The sequence below is a fragment of the Dasypus novemcinctus genome, chromosome 8 (genome assembly GCF_030445035.2).
Source record: "Dasypus novemcinctus isolate mDasNov1 chromosome 8, mDasNov1.1.hap2, whole genome shotgun sequence".
Classification (NCBI taxonomy): domain Eukaryota; kingdom Metazoa; phylum Chordata; class Mammalia; order Cingulata; family Dasypodidae; genus Dasypus; species Dasypus novemcinctus.
In genome coordinates this window covers 127,496,268-127,517,088 of record NC_080680.1, presented here as the reverse complement: position 1 = coordinate 127,517,088, position 20,821 = coordinate 127,496,268, and the positions used below count along the sequence as shown (strand labels likewise).

The 20,821-nt window shown below is 56.4% G+C and overlaps 1 protein-coding gene across 1 annotated transcript; it reads left to right on the top strand.

Moving 5' to 3' along the window:
• The first annotated feature begins 4,998 nt into the window (after positions 1–4,998).
• On the top strand, positions 4,999–15,227 carry LOC131279380 (lipocalin 1-like). The gene is made up of 6 exons (XM_058301386.1): positions 4,999–5,109; positions 5,915–6,051; positions 6,912–6,985; positions 7,420–7,530; positions 8,227–8,322; positions 15,055–15,227. The coding sequence occupies exons 1-6, from the start codon at positions 4,999–5,001 to the stop codon at positions 15,225–15,227; spliced, it is 702 nt and encodes a 233-aa protein (XP_058157369.1).
• The last annotated feature ends 5,594 nt before the right edge of the window (positions 15,228–20,821 follow it).

The window sequence follows — 20,821 nt, the reverse complement described above, 5'->3', positions numbered from 1 at the left end:
AACCACACCGAGGTCCACTCTCGTCCCGAGAGCCGCGGGCTCTGACGTCAGCCCAGGGAGCGGGGACCAGGGGGCGACAGCCCCCCAAGAGGCTAGGACCCTGCCACGCTGTCCCAGCCCCCCTCGGGGTACGCCTGGCCCCCCTTGGGGTGTGCCCTGCACAGGCTGCCACAGCAGCCAGCCGGGCCGTCGGAGGAGCCAGGACACGAGGCCTGGCCGGCCCCCCAGCCCTGAGGGCCCCACGTGTGGGCATCACCTTCCGCCTGTTGGGAACCCCACATCCAGTGCCACAGGGACTGGCTGGACAGGGCCCCGGGAGCCTCCGCCCGATTCAGGCACCTGTGTCGGCCACGCTGCCGTCTGGGGTGCAGGGAGCCCCCGGCTGGATGGCTGGCCAGTGGACACCACTGAGCTACCAGGGTCAAGTGCCTGGTCTGGCTGTCCCTGGAGGACGGGGGTCTGCGGCCCACCCGCCGTGGCCCAGGTAGGCTCTGGGTGGGGTCAGGGTTGACCCTGCCAAGGGAGCAGCCCCACGATGGGCTCGGAGCTGACCGCGGGCGGACCAAGTCACCAGGGCCGGGGCCGGTGAGGCAAGGCCAGCGCTCGCTGCCAGGCCCTCGGAGCACGAATTCCAGGGAGCTCCGCACTCGGGCCGTCCACCCCGGAGGAGGCCCCGCGGGCGTTTCCAGCTGGTCTCAAGACCCCAGCTCGTGGCCGCCCGCACGTCCCCCAGTTCCCTGGTCAGCCCCCTGGCCGCTGCGTTCTCCAAGCCCAGAGCACCGCACACCTGGCCTTCCCCCGTTCTCCCAGGAGGCTCCCAAGGCTCACGGCCGCCCCCCATGCCCCGTGGGCCTGCTGCTTCCCCCGGAGGCCGGGAGCGGACCCGGTGCTGCGTGGCTAAAGCCCGGGCTGGGCCGGCTCAGGTCGGTGGTGGCGCAGCTCAGCAGGAGGCCGGCTTTCCAGAGAAAACGGGAGCCACTCGAGGATCCTACCCGGGAGCAGCCCGCAGCCCGGCCGGCGCGAGTTTGAATGTGAGTGGAGGTGGTGAGCTGCAGGGAGCACGTTGCTCCCTCCCCGGGCAGAGGGCGGAGGGCGGAGGGCGGAGGGCGGAGGGCAGAGGGCGGAGGCGGCTGGTTCTCCACGCAAGCCTGGCGCAGGTGGGAGGTTTCCAGAGGGACGGCAGAGTCAGCGAAAGCAGCCTCCTAGAGCAGCCGCTGCTAAGCTGTGCCCCAGACCCCAGGAGCCCCCGGCTGGCTTGTGGGCGGCCCCCTCCCCTGAGCCCCTGCCCAGCCAGCATGGGTGGAAGGGGACAGCAGGAGAGCCCAGGGCCCCCCCACCAGCCCAGGGCCTGCCACCTTGGAAGGTGCCCTCTGGGAGGCAAAAGGCTCTGACATCGGAAAACACCCTTTTTTCAAGCCGGGTTTGGAGGCTCTGGACGTGGGGGAGGAGGAGTGCAGCTCACCACACCCCCACAGCGACGCGGCCACGGTCCCTGGAGAGACCCCCATCCCTTCCTCCCCTGTGCCCCCGCCCTCCTCAGCCCTCCCGCCTGGCCCCGCACCCTAGCATCTGCCCACAGAGGACCTGAGCCTTGCGGAGCTGGGGTTCAGGGAAGACAGAGACACAGAGACAGAGAGACAGGGAGACAGAGAGGGAGTGAGAGAGAGGAAGAGAGAGGGAGAGACAGAGAGAGGGAGAGACAGAGAGATGGAAAGAGGGAGTGAGAGACAGGGAGACAGAGAAGGAGGGAGAGAGAGGGAGAGACAGAGAGAGACAGGGAGACAGAGAGGGAGGAAGAGAGAGGGAGAGAGAGGGAAAGACAGAGAGAGACAGGGGGAGAGAGGGAGAAACAGGGAGAGAAAAGAGACAGGGAGGGACAGGGAGACAGAGAGGGAGGAAGAGAGAGGAAGAGATGGAGAGAGGGAGAGACAGAGAGAGGGAGGGAGAGATGGAAAGAGGTCGTGAGAGACAGAGAGAGAGAGACAGGGAGACAGAGAGGGAGAGAGGGAGAGACAGAGAAAGACAGGGAGACAGAGAGGGAGGGAGAGATGGAGAGAGGGAGAGACAGAGAGAGACTAGGAGACAGAGAGAGACCGTGGGGAGAGAGAGTGGGGGGGGTGGCCACAGTGGGGCCAGTGCTCAGGGTCTGGCCGGCGGGAGGGCTGACCATCCAGGGGTGGGTGGGCTGGGGCTGGCTGGCCATCAGGGAGAAGGGGCCCCGGCTGGCGGGGAGAGCAGAGTGAGGCAGGGCTGGCGGGGAGGGAGTGGGCAGCACCCGCCCTCGGCCTCGGGATTTGCTCTGAGGGGCGGCACCCGTCTGCCGGCCTTCCCGGGGCCCAGGGGCCATCGCCCAAGCTCTGCCGTCCCCTCAGAGGCCCCGATCGGGTGACATCGGAAGGAGAAATGGGCTGGCCCTGCAGGACGAGGCTCTGCGCCCCAGGGGGCTCTCTGGGGGACTCCCCAAGCCTTCTGCGAAGCTGACTTTTCGCAGGTGCGTTTACCCGCAGGAAGCTGATGGGGGCTCTGGAAGCTCAGTGAGAAAGTAAGAGGAGGAGGAGGAGAGAAGCGTAGGGGGAGCCCACGGGAGCGGGGCTGGAGGGGGTCGAGCAGGACAGACCCACCTGGATGGAGACCCCGGGCAGGTGAGGGCCCCGGGCAGGGGGCAGTGAGGTGGGTGGGAGACTGGACCCACTCCCCCTTGCGGGGCCTCACTCCCTCGGGGCATCCCGAGGTGGCCGCAGCCCCCCCACACCACCACCCCCCCGTGCCTGCACCTCGGGGCAGCAGGCGGCGGAGCTTGGTGGAGTCCCGGACAGAAGCTGTGCGCGGAGCTCGCACACCAGGCGCGGGAGGAAGGCCTGTGACCACTCAGGCCTCAGCACCCGCTCCCGCCTCCTCTCGCTCCCCGTCTGCACCACGTCCACTGAAAAAGGCCAGGGCGAGCTCGTTCTCTGGGGAACCCCCCCACAGACCAGGGCCCTCAGGCAGCTGGGACGGCTGGACGGTCATCTGGGGCCAGGGCTGGGCCCTCCCGCTCCGTGGAGCCCCCCAAGCAAAACCCCAGCCCTGTCCCGGGGAGGGGTGAGTGGGTGCCTGCTGGGGCCAGGGTCCCCCTTCCAGAAACTACACCCTGAATGTCAGGAGAACGAGGCCGAAGCTCCTCCCCTGGCTGGGAGGCTGCGGGGACCCCCCCCCCACGCTCCTGCCACCGTGTGGACCCCCAGCCCGGCCGTGGCCTCTCACCGAGCTCTGCCTGGCACTTCCTGCTGAGCAGAGCCCCCCAACAGGCCGTCCCGGAGACCCTACGCCTCTCGACCCCACTGCCTGGGAAGGCCTCCAGCCTCAGGCACCCGCAAGGGCCCCCACCCCTAGACATCCCCCTCCCCCTCGCCCTCCCCTAACCCCCCTTTCCTCCACTCTGTCCTCCCTGGCAGCAGGCGGAGTCCCTAAGCCTCTGTCTGGCTCAGCGGCCGGGCGTCCCACCACCCAGGGATCAGGGCAGGAGGCCGGGCGGTGGGGGGCTGGGGGTCTGCAGACCCCAAGGGCCCTGCAGCCTCGGGATGGGGGAGCGGCTCAGAGCAGAGGCTGCCCCATCCCGGGCAATGGGGTGCAGAGCTGGGGTCAGGAGGCTGGGTGGACAGGGCAGGCCACAGAAGGCGATTCCCAGGGACCCCGGCCAGGGCCAAGGGCTGCCCAGCAGGGGTGAGGGGAGGGGGCAGCCCCTGCAGCCGGAGGACCCCGCAGCCCGCTGCCCAGCTGTAAACCTGCACCTCACTGCGGCTTGCTTCTCTGCACCCCGGCAGGGCCGCTGTCTGATGGGTCCCCTGGGAGCACGAGGGCTGGGGAGACCCACCTGCTTCCCCGGAGGCCGCATCTCGCACGGGCGGGCTCCAGCCAAGGAGGGGGCAGGGGCTGCAGGGAAGGTGCCAGCAGTGGAAACCCCCGGCCCGGGGCAGCAGCGGGCACTGCAGGGCCCGGAGACCCTCCCTCCTGAGCTGGCAAAGGCCTCGGGCCCATGCCCGGCCTCACCATGGAGTCCCTAAGGTACCCAGGGTCAGGATGCCCCTACCATGAGCCCTTACCAGGCCCAGAACCTTCCAGAATCCTGCTACCAGGGCAGTGCCAGTACAAGGGCAGCCCTCCCTGGGGGCGGGGGGAAGCCGGAGGAGAGCAGTGGGAGCCGAGACGGAGAGCCGCTCAGCCAGTGGGGCAGGCGAGGCCTCAGCCCACCCTGACCCCGGAGGCCGGGGTCTATGGACAGGACGCAGGTGGGGAGGGCGTGGGGTGGGGGCGTGCTCCCCACTGCTGAGAAGGGCCCAGCAGCCTGGGGAGGCCACCAGGACGGAGGGGGCTCCCCACATCCGGGAGCCTGGTGCTGAGGGGGGCTGGGGGACCTTGAGGGCAGAGCAGGTGCCCAACTGAAGAGGGCTTCCTGGAGGGGCGTGGGGGATGAGCCCCCTCGGAGGGGAGGGGCAGGAGCCGGGGAAGAAGGTGCCGCGATGGAGGGCACGGGGGCTGGCGGGGAGGGGGCGCAGGGTTACCCCTGACTCTCATCACCGCCGAGGCCGCAGCTGGGGCTGAGAGCCAAGAGGCGAGCGGTGAGGACGGAGGGAGCTGGCCCAGCGGCACGGGCTCTGGGGACGGCTGAGGGAGCTGGCCTGGTGTCACAGGCTCTGGGGACAGCCGGAGGGAGCTGAACCAGTGGCACGGGCTCTGGGGCGGCCGGGGGCTGGGGCTGGGCTTGAGAGCCGGCAGGCACCTCTGGTCCTTCCCCGGCCGGCGGCCCCCGCCCAGGGCAGACGCGTGAGGTGGTGGGACAGTCCAGGTGCCTGGGTGCTCGGGGCGGGCACAGGGGCCGCGTCACGCCTGCGGGATGCCTGCCGTGCTTTGGGAAGGCGGTGGGGCGGGCACGGCACGGGGCGGGGGCGTGCGTGCGGGGCTGGAGGGCATATAGGGCGGCGGGAGCCTGGGAGGCGCCGCCCACCCCGCCCTGCAGACATGCCCCTGCAGAGAGGCCGGCTCCTGCTGCTGGCCCTCGGCCTGGGCCTGGCCGGTGCCCAGAGGACCCTGGAAGAGGTGCCCCTACAGAGGGGCTTCGACGCACGGAAGGTAGCAGTGGGTCGGGTCCCAGGGGCAGCCTGGGCGGGGACTTGGGCGCAGGTGGCACTGCAGGACAGGGGCCCCAGCGGGGAGGGGAGAGGGGGGATGCGGGGAGGAGCGCGGGCAGGGGCCCCAGCCTCACGGGACCCCTGGGGAGCTCAGGGGGGCATCTGTCCCTGGGCCTGGGGCCGTGAGGCCCCCACCCTCCCGCACTGGGCCCTGGGCCCTGGGCTGCCCTGGGGGCGGGGAGCGCAAACTCCTGGCTCTCCCCGCGGGGCCGCGTGGGGAGGAGGGAGCCCGGGGGGTCGGGGTCAGCACGGGCAGCACCCACCCTGCAGTGACACGCAGGCGCCCATCCCGGGACACAGGGACCCAGAGTCCCTCCCCCCCTGCCTGACCTCCAGCTGCCCGTGACCGAGCTCCCTCCACCTCCCCTGGACAGCTCCACGCCTGCAGCGGGTGGGGGGCCGCTTGGAGCAGGTGGGGGGCCTGGAGCGGGTGGGGGGCCGTGGACTAGACCCAGGGGAGCTGGAGGGGGCAGGAGATGGGCAGACGGACAGTGGCCTCAGAGAGAAGAGGGAGGCAGGAAAGTGCACAAGGAAGCAGCGGCCTCTCCGCGGCCTGGGGCTCACGCACCTGCCTCCGGGGCTGCCGAGTCCGTCCTCAGCGCGGGCATGACCAGCCCCACCGGTCTGGCCGAGGCTGGTGCCCCCCGCAGCGCCCAGTGCCAGGAGCTAAGCTGACGCCTGATGCCACCCGGGTTGGGGCCAGCAGGCCCGGAGACTCCCACCCATGCCGCACGCTGCGCCCGCAGGTGGAGGGGCGCTGGCTGACCCTCCGGCTGGCCTCCAGCAGCGCCGACCTGGTCTCCCCAGATGACCCCCTGCGGCTCTCGCTCCACTCCATACGGCGCAGGGACAGCGGGGACATGGACTTCGTGCTGTTCTGGATGTAAGCCTGGACCCTTCGGCCCCGTGGGGGTGTCCGGCTCAGACCCTGGTGACAAGAGACTCGGTCAGAGCAGAGGGACACAGCTGAGCCGGGGGCTTAGGTGTGGGTGCTGGGAGGGCGGAGGTTCAGCGCTGTGGGCTCACAGCGCTAAGAGGAGGGGCTGCGGGAAAGAGAAAGGAGGGGCACAGCGGCCTGGCGGACTGGGGGGCAGTCCATCTACCGGGTGGGCTGGCAAGTGGGGGGCACAGCCCATTATGGGGCCCAGCCGGACAAACGGCCAGTGGAGGACGTAAGCTGTTTTGTCACGAGGCCCGACCGATGCATCCAGAATTCCGGAAAAGACAGATCTCCCCGCCTTCAAAGGGCCTTGCCCCCGGGGGCGCCAGGCTCCCGCCTGCCGTGAGCAGCCCTCGGCCACGAGGCCCCTTTCTCCGCAGGGCAGAGGCCCGGAGGGGGCGGCTCAGGGCGGGGAGGCCGAGGCCCCTGAGGTGGACACGCCCCCGAGGGTCTCCGTGTGCCTCTGGCCCCTCCTCCCGCCGGAGCGGCCCCGCACGCCCCGCCAGCGCTCAGACCCCTCCCGCGCGCCTGGGGGTGGGGGCCGGGAACACGCCCCCAGCTGAGGAACTGATTCCTGGGGGCGTTTGGCCCAGGGCTGCTGCCGAGGCCCCTGCAGCGCCTCGCGTCCCGCGGGCAGCGCCCTCCTCCCACGCGCCGGCGCCCAGGACTGCTCCGGGGGCGGGGGGCAGGGGCGGCCCACCAGGCCCCTCCAGGCCCTCCATACCCTCCCGGGCAGGAACGCCTCCTGGGGGGCGGCAGGGGCTCGCCAGGGTCACTGCGAACTGCGCGTCCTCTTTTCCCAGGGGAGAGGGCGTGTGCGAGGGGCTGAACGTCACCCTGCGCCCCACCGCGCTGCCAGGCCAGTACCGCGGCTCCTGTGCGTGCCCAGCGCGGGGGGGCGCGGGGAGCTGCCGGGGGGCGGGGGTGCGTGCACGGGGCTGGGTGCTGTGCAGGGGGGGGGCTGTGCACGGGGCGGGGCGTGCACGGGGTGGGGCGTGCACGGGGGGGGGGGGGAGTCGTGCACGGGGGGGGTCGTGCACGGGGGTAGCGTGCACGGGGCGGGGCGTGCACGGGGCGGGCCTTGCACGGGGGGGGGAGTCGTGCACGGGGGGGGGTCGTGCACGGGGGTAGCGTGCACGGGGCGGGGCGTGCACGGGGCGGGCCTTGCACGGGGGGGGGACGTCGTGCACGGGGGTAGCGTGCACGGGGGCTGTGCACGGGGGGGGGGGGTCGTGCACGGGGGAGGGGCTGTGCACGGGGGGAGGGCGTGCGCGGGGCGGGGACCGGGGCCTCAGCCGGTGGTCTCCCCAGGGTCGGGCGGCGGCAGCGCGGTGGTCCGGTTCGTGCGCGCGGACGAGCGCAGCCTCATCCTGTACGCGCGCGGCGGGGGCGGCGAGGCCCGCAGCCTCTGGGCGCTGCTCGGTAGGTGACGGGGTCTCGGCTCCCGGGCCGGGGCGGGGGTAGGGGGGCCCCTGGACACCCGCGTCCCCCCCAGGCTCCGGGAAGGAGCGGCGCGCTGAGACGGGGACGGCGGCGCGGGGCCGGCTTGGAGCTGCCTGGTCGGCGCTGCGCCGCTCCCCGGGCCTCAGGGTGGGCGCGCCTTCATTCATTCGTTCATTCATTCGTTCACTCACTCGCCCAGGGAGGCCGCGGCTTCCGCGCTGGCGCCGCCGGGACGCCTCAGGGGAAGAAGCCGAAACCCCGCGGCAGAGCTGGGCGGCGGCGGAGGGGGCGGAGGGGGCGGAGAGGCCGGAGGGGCGGTGCGCGGCGTGGGGGGCCTACAGGGCGCAGAACCGGAAGTGGGGCCGCTGTGGTCTAACTTGCTCGTGAAGGAGCGCTTGCTGCCCTGCTCAGAGCAGACTTCCTGCTAGAGGAGGTGGGGGGAGGGGGGAGGGAATGGGAGCGGAGGAGGGGGGAGGAGGTGAGGGCAGCCCTGGCGGGCATCCAGGCAGGCGAGATGGGGTCGCCCAGCCTGGGAGGTGGCTCGGGAGGGGGCCACGTGGGGGGATGGGGGCGCGGGGGAGAGGTCCTCAGCGGGCACGGGGGCAGCACGCGCCGGGGGCTGGGGCCCCCTCCGCGGGCCTTGAGCCTCCTCACCTCCAGCCCTTCTGGTCTCAGCCAGGACCAGGCGCCGGGACCCCCAGGGGCTGGGGAGATACCTTGAGCTCGTCAGGAGGTTCCACCTGCAGGAAGCCCCGGCCTTCAGCCTAGACGGTGAGCCCTGCCCCGGCTGGGCAGGAGGGTCTGGGCCTGCTTTCCCGGGCTTGGGCCCCGCATTGGAATAATGAGGCCAGGGCAGCACGGGTGAGGCCCGCCAGCGCCCCGAGCTCCTGAGGATCAGGCGGGCAGGGCGCTCGACCCCCCACCTCCCAAGGCGACAGGGGCTCTGGACAGGAGCCGGGCTCAGAGAGGTTCAGTGCGGAGCCCAAAGTCCCACAGCTGGGAGGGCCCCCTCTCTGCCTGCACCACCTCCCTGTGAATCGCTCAGTCGATCAACAAACACTGGGCTTGGGCAAGACACAAATTCCGCAGCCCTGATAGAAGCACCCTCTGAGCAGGGATGGGTGAGCCATAAAATGAACAGTAATTAGGCAGAGTATATAACTCATTCGAGTGAAATGCGGGCGTGGAAATGAAATCCCAGAGCGGGGTGGAGAGGCCAGGGTGCGGCAGCGCCTGCGCTGGCGGCTTTGGGGAGGTGTGCCAGGGGGCCAGCAGGAGCCCCCCCGGTGCGCCAGGAAGGGAGGTCCGAGGGCGGGCGGGGCGTGCTCCTGTGTGGGGTTCCGTGGACATGACCGGGCTTCCAAGCGACAGGAGCCGCTGAGGGGGCGGGCGGGGGGCCAAGCGGCCGGAGCGGGGGCGGAGCACAAAGGCGGGGGCTCCTCTAAGGGGGGACAGTTGCCCGTTGTGTGGGATGCGCTGTGTTCAGAGTGGACAGATGACGGGCTTTGGACTCATCGCCTGGTTTCTCCCCCCTCAACAGGCCGCTGCCCACCCCCCCCCCCCCCCCCCCCCGCCCCAAGCCCAGGCGTCCCCCTGAGCTCAGCCCCAGCCCCTTCCACCCAAGCCGTGCCCTCCGCCCTGCACTCCCCCAGGAGCCTCCTCTGCCTCCCAGGGTCGCAGAGGAAGCCCCTCCAGCGTGCACGGCCCCCCACTCTCCCCTTCCCCTCTCCCCCTGCCGGGAAGAGCCTCTTCCCAGGGGCTGCCCACGGGCAGCTAAGAGCCCCCTGGCCCGTGGGCTTGGAGAGCGCTCCCGGTGCTGAGAAGGCGGCCCCACTGTGCCCCGACACACACCCCACAGCTGACGAGGCCACGCACACTGCGATTCCAGCAACAGAGAATCGGTTCCACAGACGCAGCTCCAGGGGGTCCCGCTGCCTCCTCCTGCCCACAGGCTGGACCTGCTCCAGGAGGGCTCACGGTGGCCGCGGGGCCTGAGGGCTGTGCAGCACTAACTGGCCCAGTTCCTGGGGTACTGACCACCGCCCCCTCCCCAAGCCCTGGCCTTGCGGGGTCCAGGGAGGCCAGTGCCCTCTCCTGGGTGTCGACGGCAGCCCCACCTCCGCCCAGGTGAGCCGGGCCGCCCACGGGCAGGGCAAGCTCTCCAAGAATTGGGTCAGGGGCGTGAGCCCTCACGGTGTGGAAATGCTTGGGCAGGTAGGACCAGATGCCGGCCTAGAAAACACTCAGCAACGCCTCCAAGGGGCGCCCACACTTCAGTGCTATTTCCTGAGCGCCCCAAGATCAGCTCCCGTTCAAGAAGCACGCGGGAAGCCAAGCCAGCCAGCTGGGCACCGTGCGGGACCTCTGGGGAGCCGGACTGGAAAACAATCACACAAAGCACGCCACTTCCCTATAAACCAGCAGGCCCGTTTGATCAAGCTGCCACCACCAAGCACACAAACCTACGTTTAAGGAGACCTTTTATTTTTTCATTAAATGAAAAAAAACCAAAATCTTTTACTCTGGGGCACCCTAAAATAGCAGACACGTGATACTCCTGCACATTCCTCGACATCATAAAGGTTTATCCTCAAATTGTTCACATGCCAAGCAATGCAATCAGTATTCCAGTGGATATTTCCCCCACACTTCAAACCAGAATCTAAAATTTGTGTGAAAGGATAAAAGCTTGGAAAGATTTTTAAAAGAGTGATACAAGTCAATCTGCCGTTCTACCCTAACTAGTGAGAAACCGCAGTCCTGAGAACAAGTGGAATTGGCTCAGGGACAGAAAGGAGAGTCCAATGAAATGGAATATAAAGTCAAGAAATAAACAGAAGCGAGTGAAAGCATTTACATACATACAAATGGAGCTTTATTCACTATACAGTATTGGAGGAAATAACCAGACCACTGGGGGTGCGGGGGCGGGGAAGATTAAATACCCAGCCCTACTCTTTATCTGACAATAAATTCCTAATCAACGCCTTGAGAACATCAAAACACCATTAACAAAATTAAAACACAAATGACAAGTTGAAATTAATATTTGCAACAAATTTGGCAAAGGGTTAGTTAACTATTGCACACATAAGTATATATCAGAAATCTTAGCATGACAAGGATCACAGAGAACTGGGCTAGATCAGAAAGAGGTCATTTGTGCACACACAAATCAAATGGTTGGTAAATAATGCTTAAAGGAAGGTCCAATGTCAGATGGAATCAAGGAAAAGAGAAGCTATTCTTGCATATTAAAAGGCAAAACTTTAAGTTTAAAAATAATAATTTAGCACCCATTTGTGGGAAGCACACTCTTGCAGGTAGGAAGGGAAATCAGACAGGCCTTTCTGGGGTGACCTGGTTTTCATACGTCTTATTTTTCTTTTTCACTTTATTTTTTAAAAGATACTTTGATTACATAAATGTTATGGAAAATACATAGTGGATTCCAATATCTACACCTCCCACATTTTCCCACATTATCTTCTCTCATTAGTGTGGTCCGGTCATTGCAGTTGATGGACGCGTTTTGGAGCATTGCCCCTCAGCGGGGAGTATAGTTTACAGTGTAGTTTACACTCTCATAAGTCTTTTTAAATAGTATTGCGCTGACCTAGAAATTCCCTTTGAGACATGCACTGTAAGGAAATATTTATGAAGGTAGCCAAGATTTTGCTTGAAGCAGGTCAGTCACATGTTATAATGATGAAAACTAGAAATAAATTTACCTTGCCCCAGGGGCTACTGTTAGGTGCTTGGCAATTTGTCCATAGAGGACTTCCTGTCCAGTGCTGCCCTGCGGTGGGAGCCACGGAGGGTTTTTGAGATTGGGGGGGTGGATTCCCCAGGACCCACATACAAGGGACCCTCTCTCCGAGGAAGTCGCTTCCGCCTGCTCGGACCACCCTAGCAGACGGGTTCTGGGAGACCTCGGCCCTGCATTCCCGGCGGCACTCCTCTCCCTGCCAGAGGTGGGCTGGGAGGCCGGCTCTGCACAAAGCTTCCTTCACCCAGGCTTGGGCCCGTCCTCCTCCTGGGGTCCCAGGCTGGGTCTGGACCCCTGAGCGCAGACCGAGACTGGGGGTGGGGGCAGGTGCCCGGCAGCCGACCTCCCTCCACCTTTCCTCTCCTGGCCTCCCCCCCGAGCTTCCCAGCTGTCCCCCGGCTCTTCCCCCTTCCCACGTTTTTTTGGTGAAGGGCTGTGGCTCTCCTTTCTTCAACACTTCAGACGTGCACCTGACGTTCTGCCATCAGCACGCTGGGCGGTGATACATTAGCCACTTTATAAATTGCTGGTTCAACTTACTTATCTGTTCTTAAGAAATTTTGCTTTTTTGTTCAGGAGTTACCGCTGTTTACAGCTTTCATTTCTAGAAATGTCTTTGGTTTGATATCAGAGTAATTTCTGTTCTTAGAATGACATGGCAAAGATTCCTTTACATTTTGGAACCACTTGAGTAAAACTGGTATTCTCTACTCCCAGCTGCTTGGGAGAACTCACCAACGAAGCTGTCAGAGCTGGGAGCTACCTTTATGGAAAGATTTTAATTTCAGATTCAATGTTTTTAATAGACAAAGGCTTATGCAGGCCATTTGTTTCTTTCCAAGTGAGCTTTGGTAGGTTGTGACTTTCCAAGAATTTGTCCCTTTCATCCAAATTCTCATATTGATTTGTATAAAATTACTCATTGTATTCATTTTTAACTTTTCTATATTTATGGGATTTGTAGTGATGCCTCCTCTTTCTTTTCTGATACCAGTCATTTGTCTCCTCGCTCTTCATTTTTTTTATTCGTCTGGCTAGAGATTAATCCATTTTATTGAACTCTGAGATCACCTGGCTTCCCTTCTCTGCTGAGTTTTGTTGCTTTCAGCTTCTGGCTCCCACGGTGTCCTCTCTTTGTCTGCATTTCATTCTCTTACAAAAGACTCCAGTAGGAGGATTAAGAACCGGCCTCCAGCCACACCTTAACTGAAGTGACCTCGTCAAAAGGCTCGACAAAGAGGCCACTGACACAGGAACCGAGGCGCTTCAAGGAGGATTTTCTGAGGCACATAGTTCCAGACCACCGTAGTGTGGTGTATCTTCTTCCACATTTTGTTTTTAATACGTCAAGGTCTTTATATTTAAAATATGATTCTGACTGGCAACATATAGTTGGGTTTTTATACATCTAACAATCTCTGACTTTTAAATGAAATGGAAGGAACTATAACTGACAATTTATATTTTTTGTAACTCTTATACTTTGGTTTATATCCACTATCTTCCTATTTGTTTTGTATTTGTACCATCTATTCTTTTTTCCTCTATTCTTGATATCTTTTGGATTAAATGAAAAATTTTTATGATTCCATTCTATATCCAATACTGGCTTATTGGTCAGTACCTTGTTCATATTTCATGGTTGCTCTAGATATGAATAAATATCTTTAACTTAGACCACAGGCCTAGTTGCAAATAATATACCACTTCACAGATAGTGTAAGGACTGCAATAATATACTTCTACTTCTCCCTCTCATCATTTGTACTATTGGTTTCATACATTTTATTTCTATATAATTATGAATCCCTCAAGACAATAGTATTATTTATACTTTAGATGGTAAGCTAACTTTTAAGGAGATAAAAATATGGAACGTGATGTCTCTTGCATTTATCCTCACCTTACCATTTCTGGTGCTCTGTATTTACTGGAAATTTGGGTAGCTGCTGTTATAATCCTTCTGCTTGATAAACTTTCTAGTAATGAGAGTCTGACAGAAATGAATTTTCTGAGATTTTTTTCATGTGATAGTCTTTTTTCTCCTTAATTTTTAAAAGGAATTTTTGCTCAATGAAGTTTTCTAAGGTGAGTTTTTTTCCTTTCCGTATTTTGAAGATATTGCCCCATTGTCTTGTGCTTTGCATAGTTTCTGACCTAAGCCTGCTTTGTTTTTCTGAATACGATGTTTCCATTTTTCCTTGGTTACCTTCCAGATTTTCTCTATTTCAGTATTCTCAGTTTTTCTAAGGTTTCTGTGGCACAGGCATGCACTGTATTTATCCTTCTTGGCACACATCGGACTTCTTGGAGGTGTTCTTAGAATGGTGCTTTTATCAGGTTTGGAAAACTGCCATTTTCTTTTTAAATATTTCTTCTTCCCTATACGCTCTTCTTTCAGGAGTTCAATTACACATACGCTGGGCTATTTGGAAGTCTTCTCAGCCCTGGATATTCATTTCCCCCACACTCCATCTCTCGTTGCTTCAGCGTGGGTACTGTCTGTTGACCGGTGTCCACGTTCTCTGATCTCTCTATTGTGTCCAGTCTACTCACAAGCATGTCGAAGTTTTTGTCGAAATCTCTGATACCGACTTTCCCCCAAAAAATTCCATCTTTCCCTTTGTCATAGTTTTCCGTCTCTGCTGGAATCCCCGTCTGCCCCTGCATCTTGTCCACCTTCTCCAAAAGCTTTCTAAAAATTAAATTATTTTAAAGTCCTTGTCTGATAGTTCTAGCCCCTGGTACCTTGCGGTCTGGTTCTGGACCGCTGGGTTGTGTGCTGCGTAACTTTTGGCCCAGGGCGGAACGGCTCGTGAAGGACGTAAGCCGGAGGCACGTGGGCACAGCTCTTCCACCACGTCCCGTGACCCGGGGTTGAGTCGTCCACACCAGGGTTCTGGCCACACCCCTTTGTATGTAAAGTTTAGGGGGCTCTCTTCTAGGCTTCATCTAAGTCCGAGCCGAGTAATTGTGAGGTCAGAAGGCCAGGACCCCAAAGCCTAACCCCGCTACCATCTGGCTTCTGCGGAAAAGGTTTCCTGAGCCCCGGTCTGCACAGCCCCGAGTGTCAGGCTGATTCTCCCCGAGAGGGTGGTGGGAGGGCCACCTGTGCCTTCACTAGGGGAGCAGGGCTCCTGGCGGAGTCAGGGCTCCTGGTGGGGTGCAGGGCTCCTGGCGGGGTTGCCCCCAGCGCCAGACCCTTCTGCTCTTGCCTCCCCTTCAGCCTCAGTTTACCTTTGCCTGGACCAATGGTGGGAGGTTTTCCTGCCCCCTCCCCGCAGTGTGGAGGTTTGCCTTTTGAGCCCCCGCCCCAGCAGACATCTCTTTTTCTACACCTCCCAGAACTTTGCCTGGAGCAGGCGATGAAAGTCACCAGACCCTCCTCCAGCAGTTCAAGGCTCTTCCTTCCTAGGAGAGGTCCTGGGACAGGTTTTACACCCGCATGCTGCTGCGTGACACAGAGCTTGCACTGCCAGGCCTCCTGTCCTGGCCCCAAGCACTGGAGCCCAGTGGGGGCCCCTGGACTCCCTTGCATGGCCCTTGCACTGCCCCCACCCAGCGATCAAAACCTCTCGTGCCGCCCACACTCGGCTCCCAAAATTCTTCACGTTCGCCGTCTTCTCCTCGCCTGCTCCCGTGGCTGCCTTTCCCCACGAGCTCTGGCACAGGTGCGGCGGGTGGCATGCCATCCGTCCTCGAGGGCCTTGCCACCTGTCAGTCTCCTGCCACAGCAAAGTACCACGAGCCGGGCGGCCTCACACAGCAGAAGCCGTTCCCTCTCAGCCCCGACGGCCAGGGGTCCCAGGCCAAGGCGTCGGCAGGGCTGGCTCCCCGGGGGCCCGAGGGAGAAGCCGCTCGCTCCTCTGTCCTCGATTGGGCGGCCGCTGGCAGTGCCGGTGCCTGATCTTGCAGGCGCGTGGCCCCCTCCCTGCCTCCACAGGGGCTTGCGTGTGCCCCCCTTCCTGTGTGGACACGCTCGCTGGACTGAGGGTCTCACCTTGGCCACATCCTCAAAGGCCTTGTTTCCAGCTGAGGTGGCTTTTTGAGGGGCGCCGTTCAGCCCTCGCCCCCACTTTCTGGTCCAGGCGTCTTGTAGCTTTCGTGACGCTGTGACGGGTCACCGGGTCCTTCCCACTGTTAGGAGGCGGTCCTCCTGCACATCCTCCACCTTCAGAGGCGGAACTGCTGCTCTCTTCTTTCCATTTTTTCCCATTTTCAATGGGCAGTTCCTGTTGCTGAGTTCTAAGAGCTCCTCTGCCCACAAGCCCTTCATCAGAGGGATTTGCGAATCCTTTCTCCCCGTCCGTGGCCGTCATCCATTCCTAGGGCGTCTCACAAAGCAGAAGGAAGCCCCAGTTTATTGCTCTTTTTCTTTTATGGGCCGTATTTTGGCATCACTTTCAAAAAGGCTTTTCCTAACCCAAGACCACAAAGATTTTCTCCTATGTTTTCAAGCACACGTTGTATAGTTTTATGTTCTACATTAGGTCAGTAACCCATTCTGAGTTCATTTTTGAGGTGTAAGTTCTAGGTTGAGATCCACACATGAGCGTCTCATTGTGCCAACACCATTTTGTCGGAGGACCGTCCTTTCTCCACTGGGTTGTCTTTTTACTGTCGTCAAAAATCAGTTAACCCTGTTTCTGTGGTTCTGTGTTGGAATCTCCGTTCTGTTCTGTGGATCTGAGTGTCTACCCTTTCAGCAATATCCTGTTGATTACCGTAGCGATGCAGGAGGTGGGATGGAGATGGTGTGAGCTATCGGACATTATTGTATTTTTTAAAAAGTGTTTGCCTAGTCTAGTTATTTGGCTTTTCAATATAAACTTCAGAATCAGCTTGTCAATATCTACAAAAACCTGGATAGGATTTTGATAAGAACTATGTAGAATCCATAGCTCAAATTTTCATTTCTACAAACCTGCTTTTAATTATGTTGGTCCTCTCCTTTGTTTCATTTATTTATATATATATAAACATATATATGTACAGGGGATTGAACCTGGGACGTCGTACATGCAAAGCAGGTGCTCAACCACTGTGCTAGTCCCACTCCCCTCTATTTTATTATTTTTCACTCATATCTTTATTATTTTCTCTTTTTAGTTTTTGGGGTTGGCCATCTTCTTTTTTTAACTTTTGGAGATGAATTCTCAGCTCTTTAATTTTCAGTCTTTTCCAATAAATTAATTTAAGACTGTAAGTTAATGCTATAGCTGTATCTCACAAATTTGATATGTAAGTTTGGTCTTAAATATTTCTAATTTCTTCATGATTTCTTCTTTGACTCATTATTTTTAAAGTATGCTTTTAAATTTCTAATCGCATGAATTTGTCTATATTTTTTAGAAGAGTTTCAAATTTTATTTTTTTTAATTTAGTCTTCCTGATAATTATTGTTTGCTATCTATGGGAGACTTGCTTTTGAGCTATACTTATCTAATTTCTGTAAATGTGCCACATATGCTTCCAAAATGCATATTTCATTATAGATGTATAAATGTCTCTATTAGATCTAGCTTATTGAGTTCAGTTCTTCACTCCTTCTAAAGTTTTTGCTTGATTGATCTTTCAGTTATCAAGAGAAGTATGTTAAAATCTTCCATTAGGATTGTAACGCTATCTAATGCCCATTGTAATTATATATTTTCCCATTACTAGTCTGTCAATTTATATATACATATGCATTAAAAATTAAAATAAGTGAATATGAATCAAAGTTTAACAGGTTAACTAATGTAGTTAGATGAACACACTGCATGACAAAATAGATTTTAAGAGAAAAAATAAATAGGTATGAAAGGAAACTTCCTAGTAAGATACAAAAATTTTGAACTTGTTCATTTCAGATAGGCAGATATAGAGGTAGATACGAATATATAGATATAACTCTGAACCTAATTCTAAGTTCTGAACACATCCTGGGTGATTTTATGCACGCACACACACACACACACATACACACAAGTTGTGGGTGGAGTGAGCCCGAGCTCTTGGCAACCACTAACCTGTTCTCCATCTTTATGGTTTTGTCCTTTTGCATTGTTATGTAAAAGGAGTCATAAAGTATGTGGCTTTTTGAGATTGGCTTATTTCACTCAGCATGATGCTCTTGAGATCCATCCAATTTGTTGCATATTCCAATAGTTTGTTCCTTTATATTGCTGAGTAGTATTCCATTGTGTGATGGTACCCATTTATTTAGCCATTCACCTATTAATGGGCATTTTTGGATGCCTTCAGTTTAGGGCTATTAAAAACAAAGTTGTCATGAACATCCATGTATAAGTTTTTGTGTGAACTTGAGTTTTTATTTCTCTGGGATAAATGTACAGGAGTATAATTGCTGGGTCAAATGGTAAGTGTATGTTTTATTATTGTAAAAACTGACAAACTATTTTCCAGATGGGCTGAAACATTTTACATTTCCACCAGCAATGTCTTAGAGATCTAGTTTCTCTACATCCTAACCAGCATGCTGTATTGTCAATTGTGGATGTGTTTGCTTCTCATTCCATCTCTATCATTCCTGCTCCATGTAATTTGCAGCTCTGTTGTTTGGTGCATGCACATTTAGGGACGTAATTCTTGGTGTGTTGGCCCTTTTATCATTACATTATCTCCATCTCTGTTCTAGGAAATATTCTCTGCTATGAAGTCTATTTTATCTGACACTATGATAGCCATTCCTGCTTTCTTTGATGGATTGCTTGGTATATACTCTTCTCCATATAATATGTTTGTCTTAAATATTTCCTCTCCATATATTGAAAACTACATCAGACAGTATTATAATTTTTGCTTCAACCAAAATATAACTTAGAAAATGTAAGAGGAAAAGAAAAGTCTATTGTATTTACCCATGATTTTACTCTTTTCTCTGCTTTTTCTTTCTTCTGTGATGTTCCAGGATTCATTCTTTTATCATTTTCTTTCTGTCTCAAGAACTTCCTTTAGCCATTCTTCTAGTATAGGTCAGCTAGAGACAAATTCTTTGTTCTTCTCCATCTGAGAAAGTCCTAATTTCCCCTACATTTCTGAAGAATAATTTTGCTGGATATCAGATTCTGGGTTGGCAGTTCTTTCAGCACTTGAAAAATGTGCCACTCCCTCTGACCTCCACAGTTTCTGATGAGAAGTCTGCTCTTATTCTAATTGTTTACCCCAGTGGGCCATGCATCATTTCTCTCCAACTGCTCTCAAGACTTTTTCTTTATCTCTAGTTTTCAGAAGATTGATTATGATGGGTCTTGGTGCAGATTTGGGAGGAATTATCCTGTTTAGGGTTTGCTCAGCTTCTCGAATCCATAGATGTGTGTCTTTTGTCAAATCTGGGGAGTTTCCAGCCATTATTTATTCAAATACTTTTCCAGTCAAACCCCCTTTCTCCTCTCCTTCTGCCCTTGGATGATGCAAATATTGGACATTGTAATATACCACAGGTCCCTGAGGCTCTGTTCTTTTTTTTTTTTTTTTTTTTTTTGCAACGTTTTTCCTTGTTGCTCAAACTGGGTAATTTTTTTGTTCCATCTTCAAGTTCATTGTTTCCTCTTCCTCTCCATTCTGCTGCTGAGCCCATCCATTGAGGTCTTTATGTCAGTTATTGTGTTTTTCAGTTCTGCAATTACCTTTTTATTCTTCTTTAAATCTTATGTTTTCTTTGTTGAGACATTTTTCATTTGTTTCAAGTGTGTTCTTAATTGCTTATTGAAACATTTTTATGAGTGCTGTTTTCACATCTTTTTCAGAAGACTCCAACATCTGAATCATCTCAGTGTTGGTATGTCAATTGCCTTTTCTCACTCAAGTTGAGATTTTCTCAATTCTTGGCATGATGAGTGATTTTTTATTCTATCTTGGACATTTGGGATATCATGTTTTGGGGCTGTGCACTTCATTAAAATGTTTTAACAGAACTTCTCTGCCACTGCACTGGTGGGGGGAGGGGGTCTACTGCCAAGTTAGAGTAGAAGTCTGGGCTCCCCCTTGGCCTCACTATGGCTGGAAAGAGGTGGGAATCCAAGCTCTCCGCTAGCCCCCCGATGATAACGCCCTGTCGTGGGGGACCTCACTACTGCTCTTCACATGGTCTCTGTTGACACCAAAGGTGTGGGGTCTCCTCAACCCGGGGCAGAGACCAAAGTCCAGGCTCTGTGCTCAGCCTTTGTTGGGGCTGGGGTGGGGGAGGGCGGGGGGAGGACACAGCCTTCTCTATGGGGTCTGGATGGAGAGGAGTGGTCGCTGAGTGAAGCTTCCTGTCTACCTGGGCTGCCCCTTCCCTGGTCCTTTTGTTGGAGAGATCAGGTCTTCCTTGGGGACTTTTTTTGGTCTCCACTCATTGGTATTTCCAGGTTTCTGACATCTCCAACCCTCAGGCCAAAATATAAGAAGTAAAAAAGAAAACCCAGGAACTCACCAGCATGTGGACCCTCAGGTTTCATGGCCCCTAGCCAGTCTGCCACCTTCCCTCCACCTTTCAGAGCCCTCTTGTGTTTGTTTTATATAATGTACAGGGTGTTTACCTGTAATTATTGGAAGGGAGATGTGTTAGTCAGCCAAAGGGGTGCTGATGCAAAATACCAGAAATCAGTTGGTTTTTATAAAGGGTGTTTATTTAGGGTAGAAGTTTGCAGTTACCAGGCCATAAAGCGTAAGTTACTTCCCTCACCAAAGTCTGTTGCCATGTGCTGGGGCAAGATGGCTGCTGATGTCTGCCAGGGTTCAGTCTTCCTGGGTTCCTCTCTTCCTGGGGTTCATTTTTCTCTGGGCTCAGCTCCTCTGTTTTCTCCACAGGGTCAGCTGTAGACCATGAGGCTCTCTAGGCTTTGCCTCTCTCCACAAGGTCAGCTGTAGACTAACAGGTGAACAGCTCTCTCTCTCTCCCGGGGCCTCTGCCATGTCTAAGGTGCCACCTCTCTTCCTCTGTGTTCTTCTCCAGTGTGTTCACTTTCTGGCTCCAGCTCAAAACTCCAGCATCAAAACTCCCAACTCTGTCCTTTGCCACGTCTTTTATCTGTGAGTCCCCACCCACCAAGGGGCGGAGACTCAATGCCCTAATGACGTGGCCCAATCAAAGCCCTAATCATAACTCAATTGTGCCCAGTAATAGACCGGATTACAAACATAATCCAATATCTTTTTTTGGACCATATCAAACTGCTATGGGGTAGGGGAGACTTGTATCTACTCCACCTTACCCAAAAGCAGAAAACCCTGTGTTTTATTTTCTCTTATAAACTGAGTTTTTCTTTCAACTGATAGATTTAGTCTGCTTACATATTATATATATAATGTAACTGTGCCTGTTTCTACCATCTTATTTTGGGATTCTTATTTATAATGCTCGTTCTTAGCTCCTCTTTTTGGCCTTTCTTGTTTTCTATGGAACCAGTGGAATTTTCCTTATTTGCCTTTCACTGGATATGTGTGTGTATGTGTGTGTGTATTGCTTTAGTGGTTACTCTTACAATTTTATAATGCATACTTGACTAAACACAG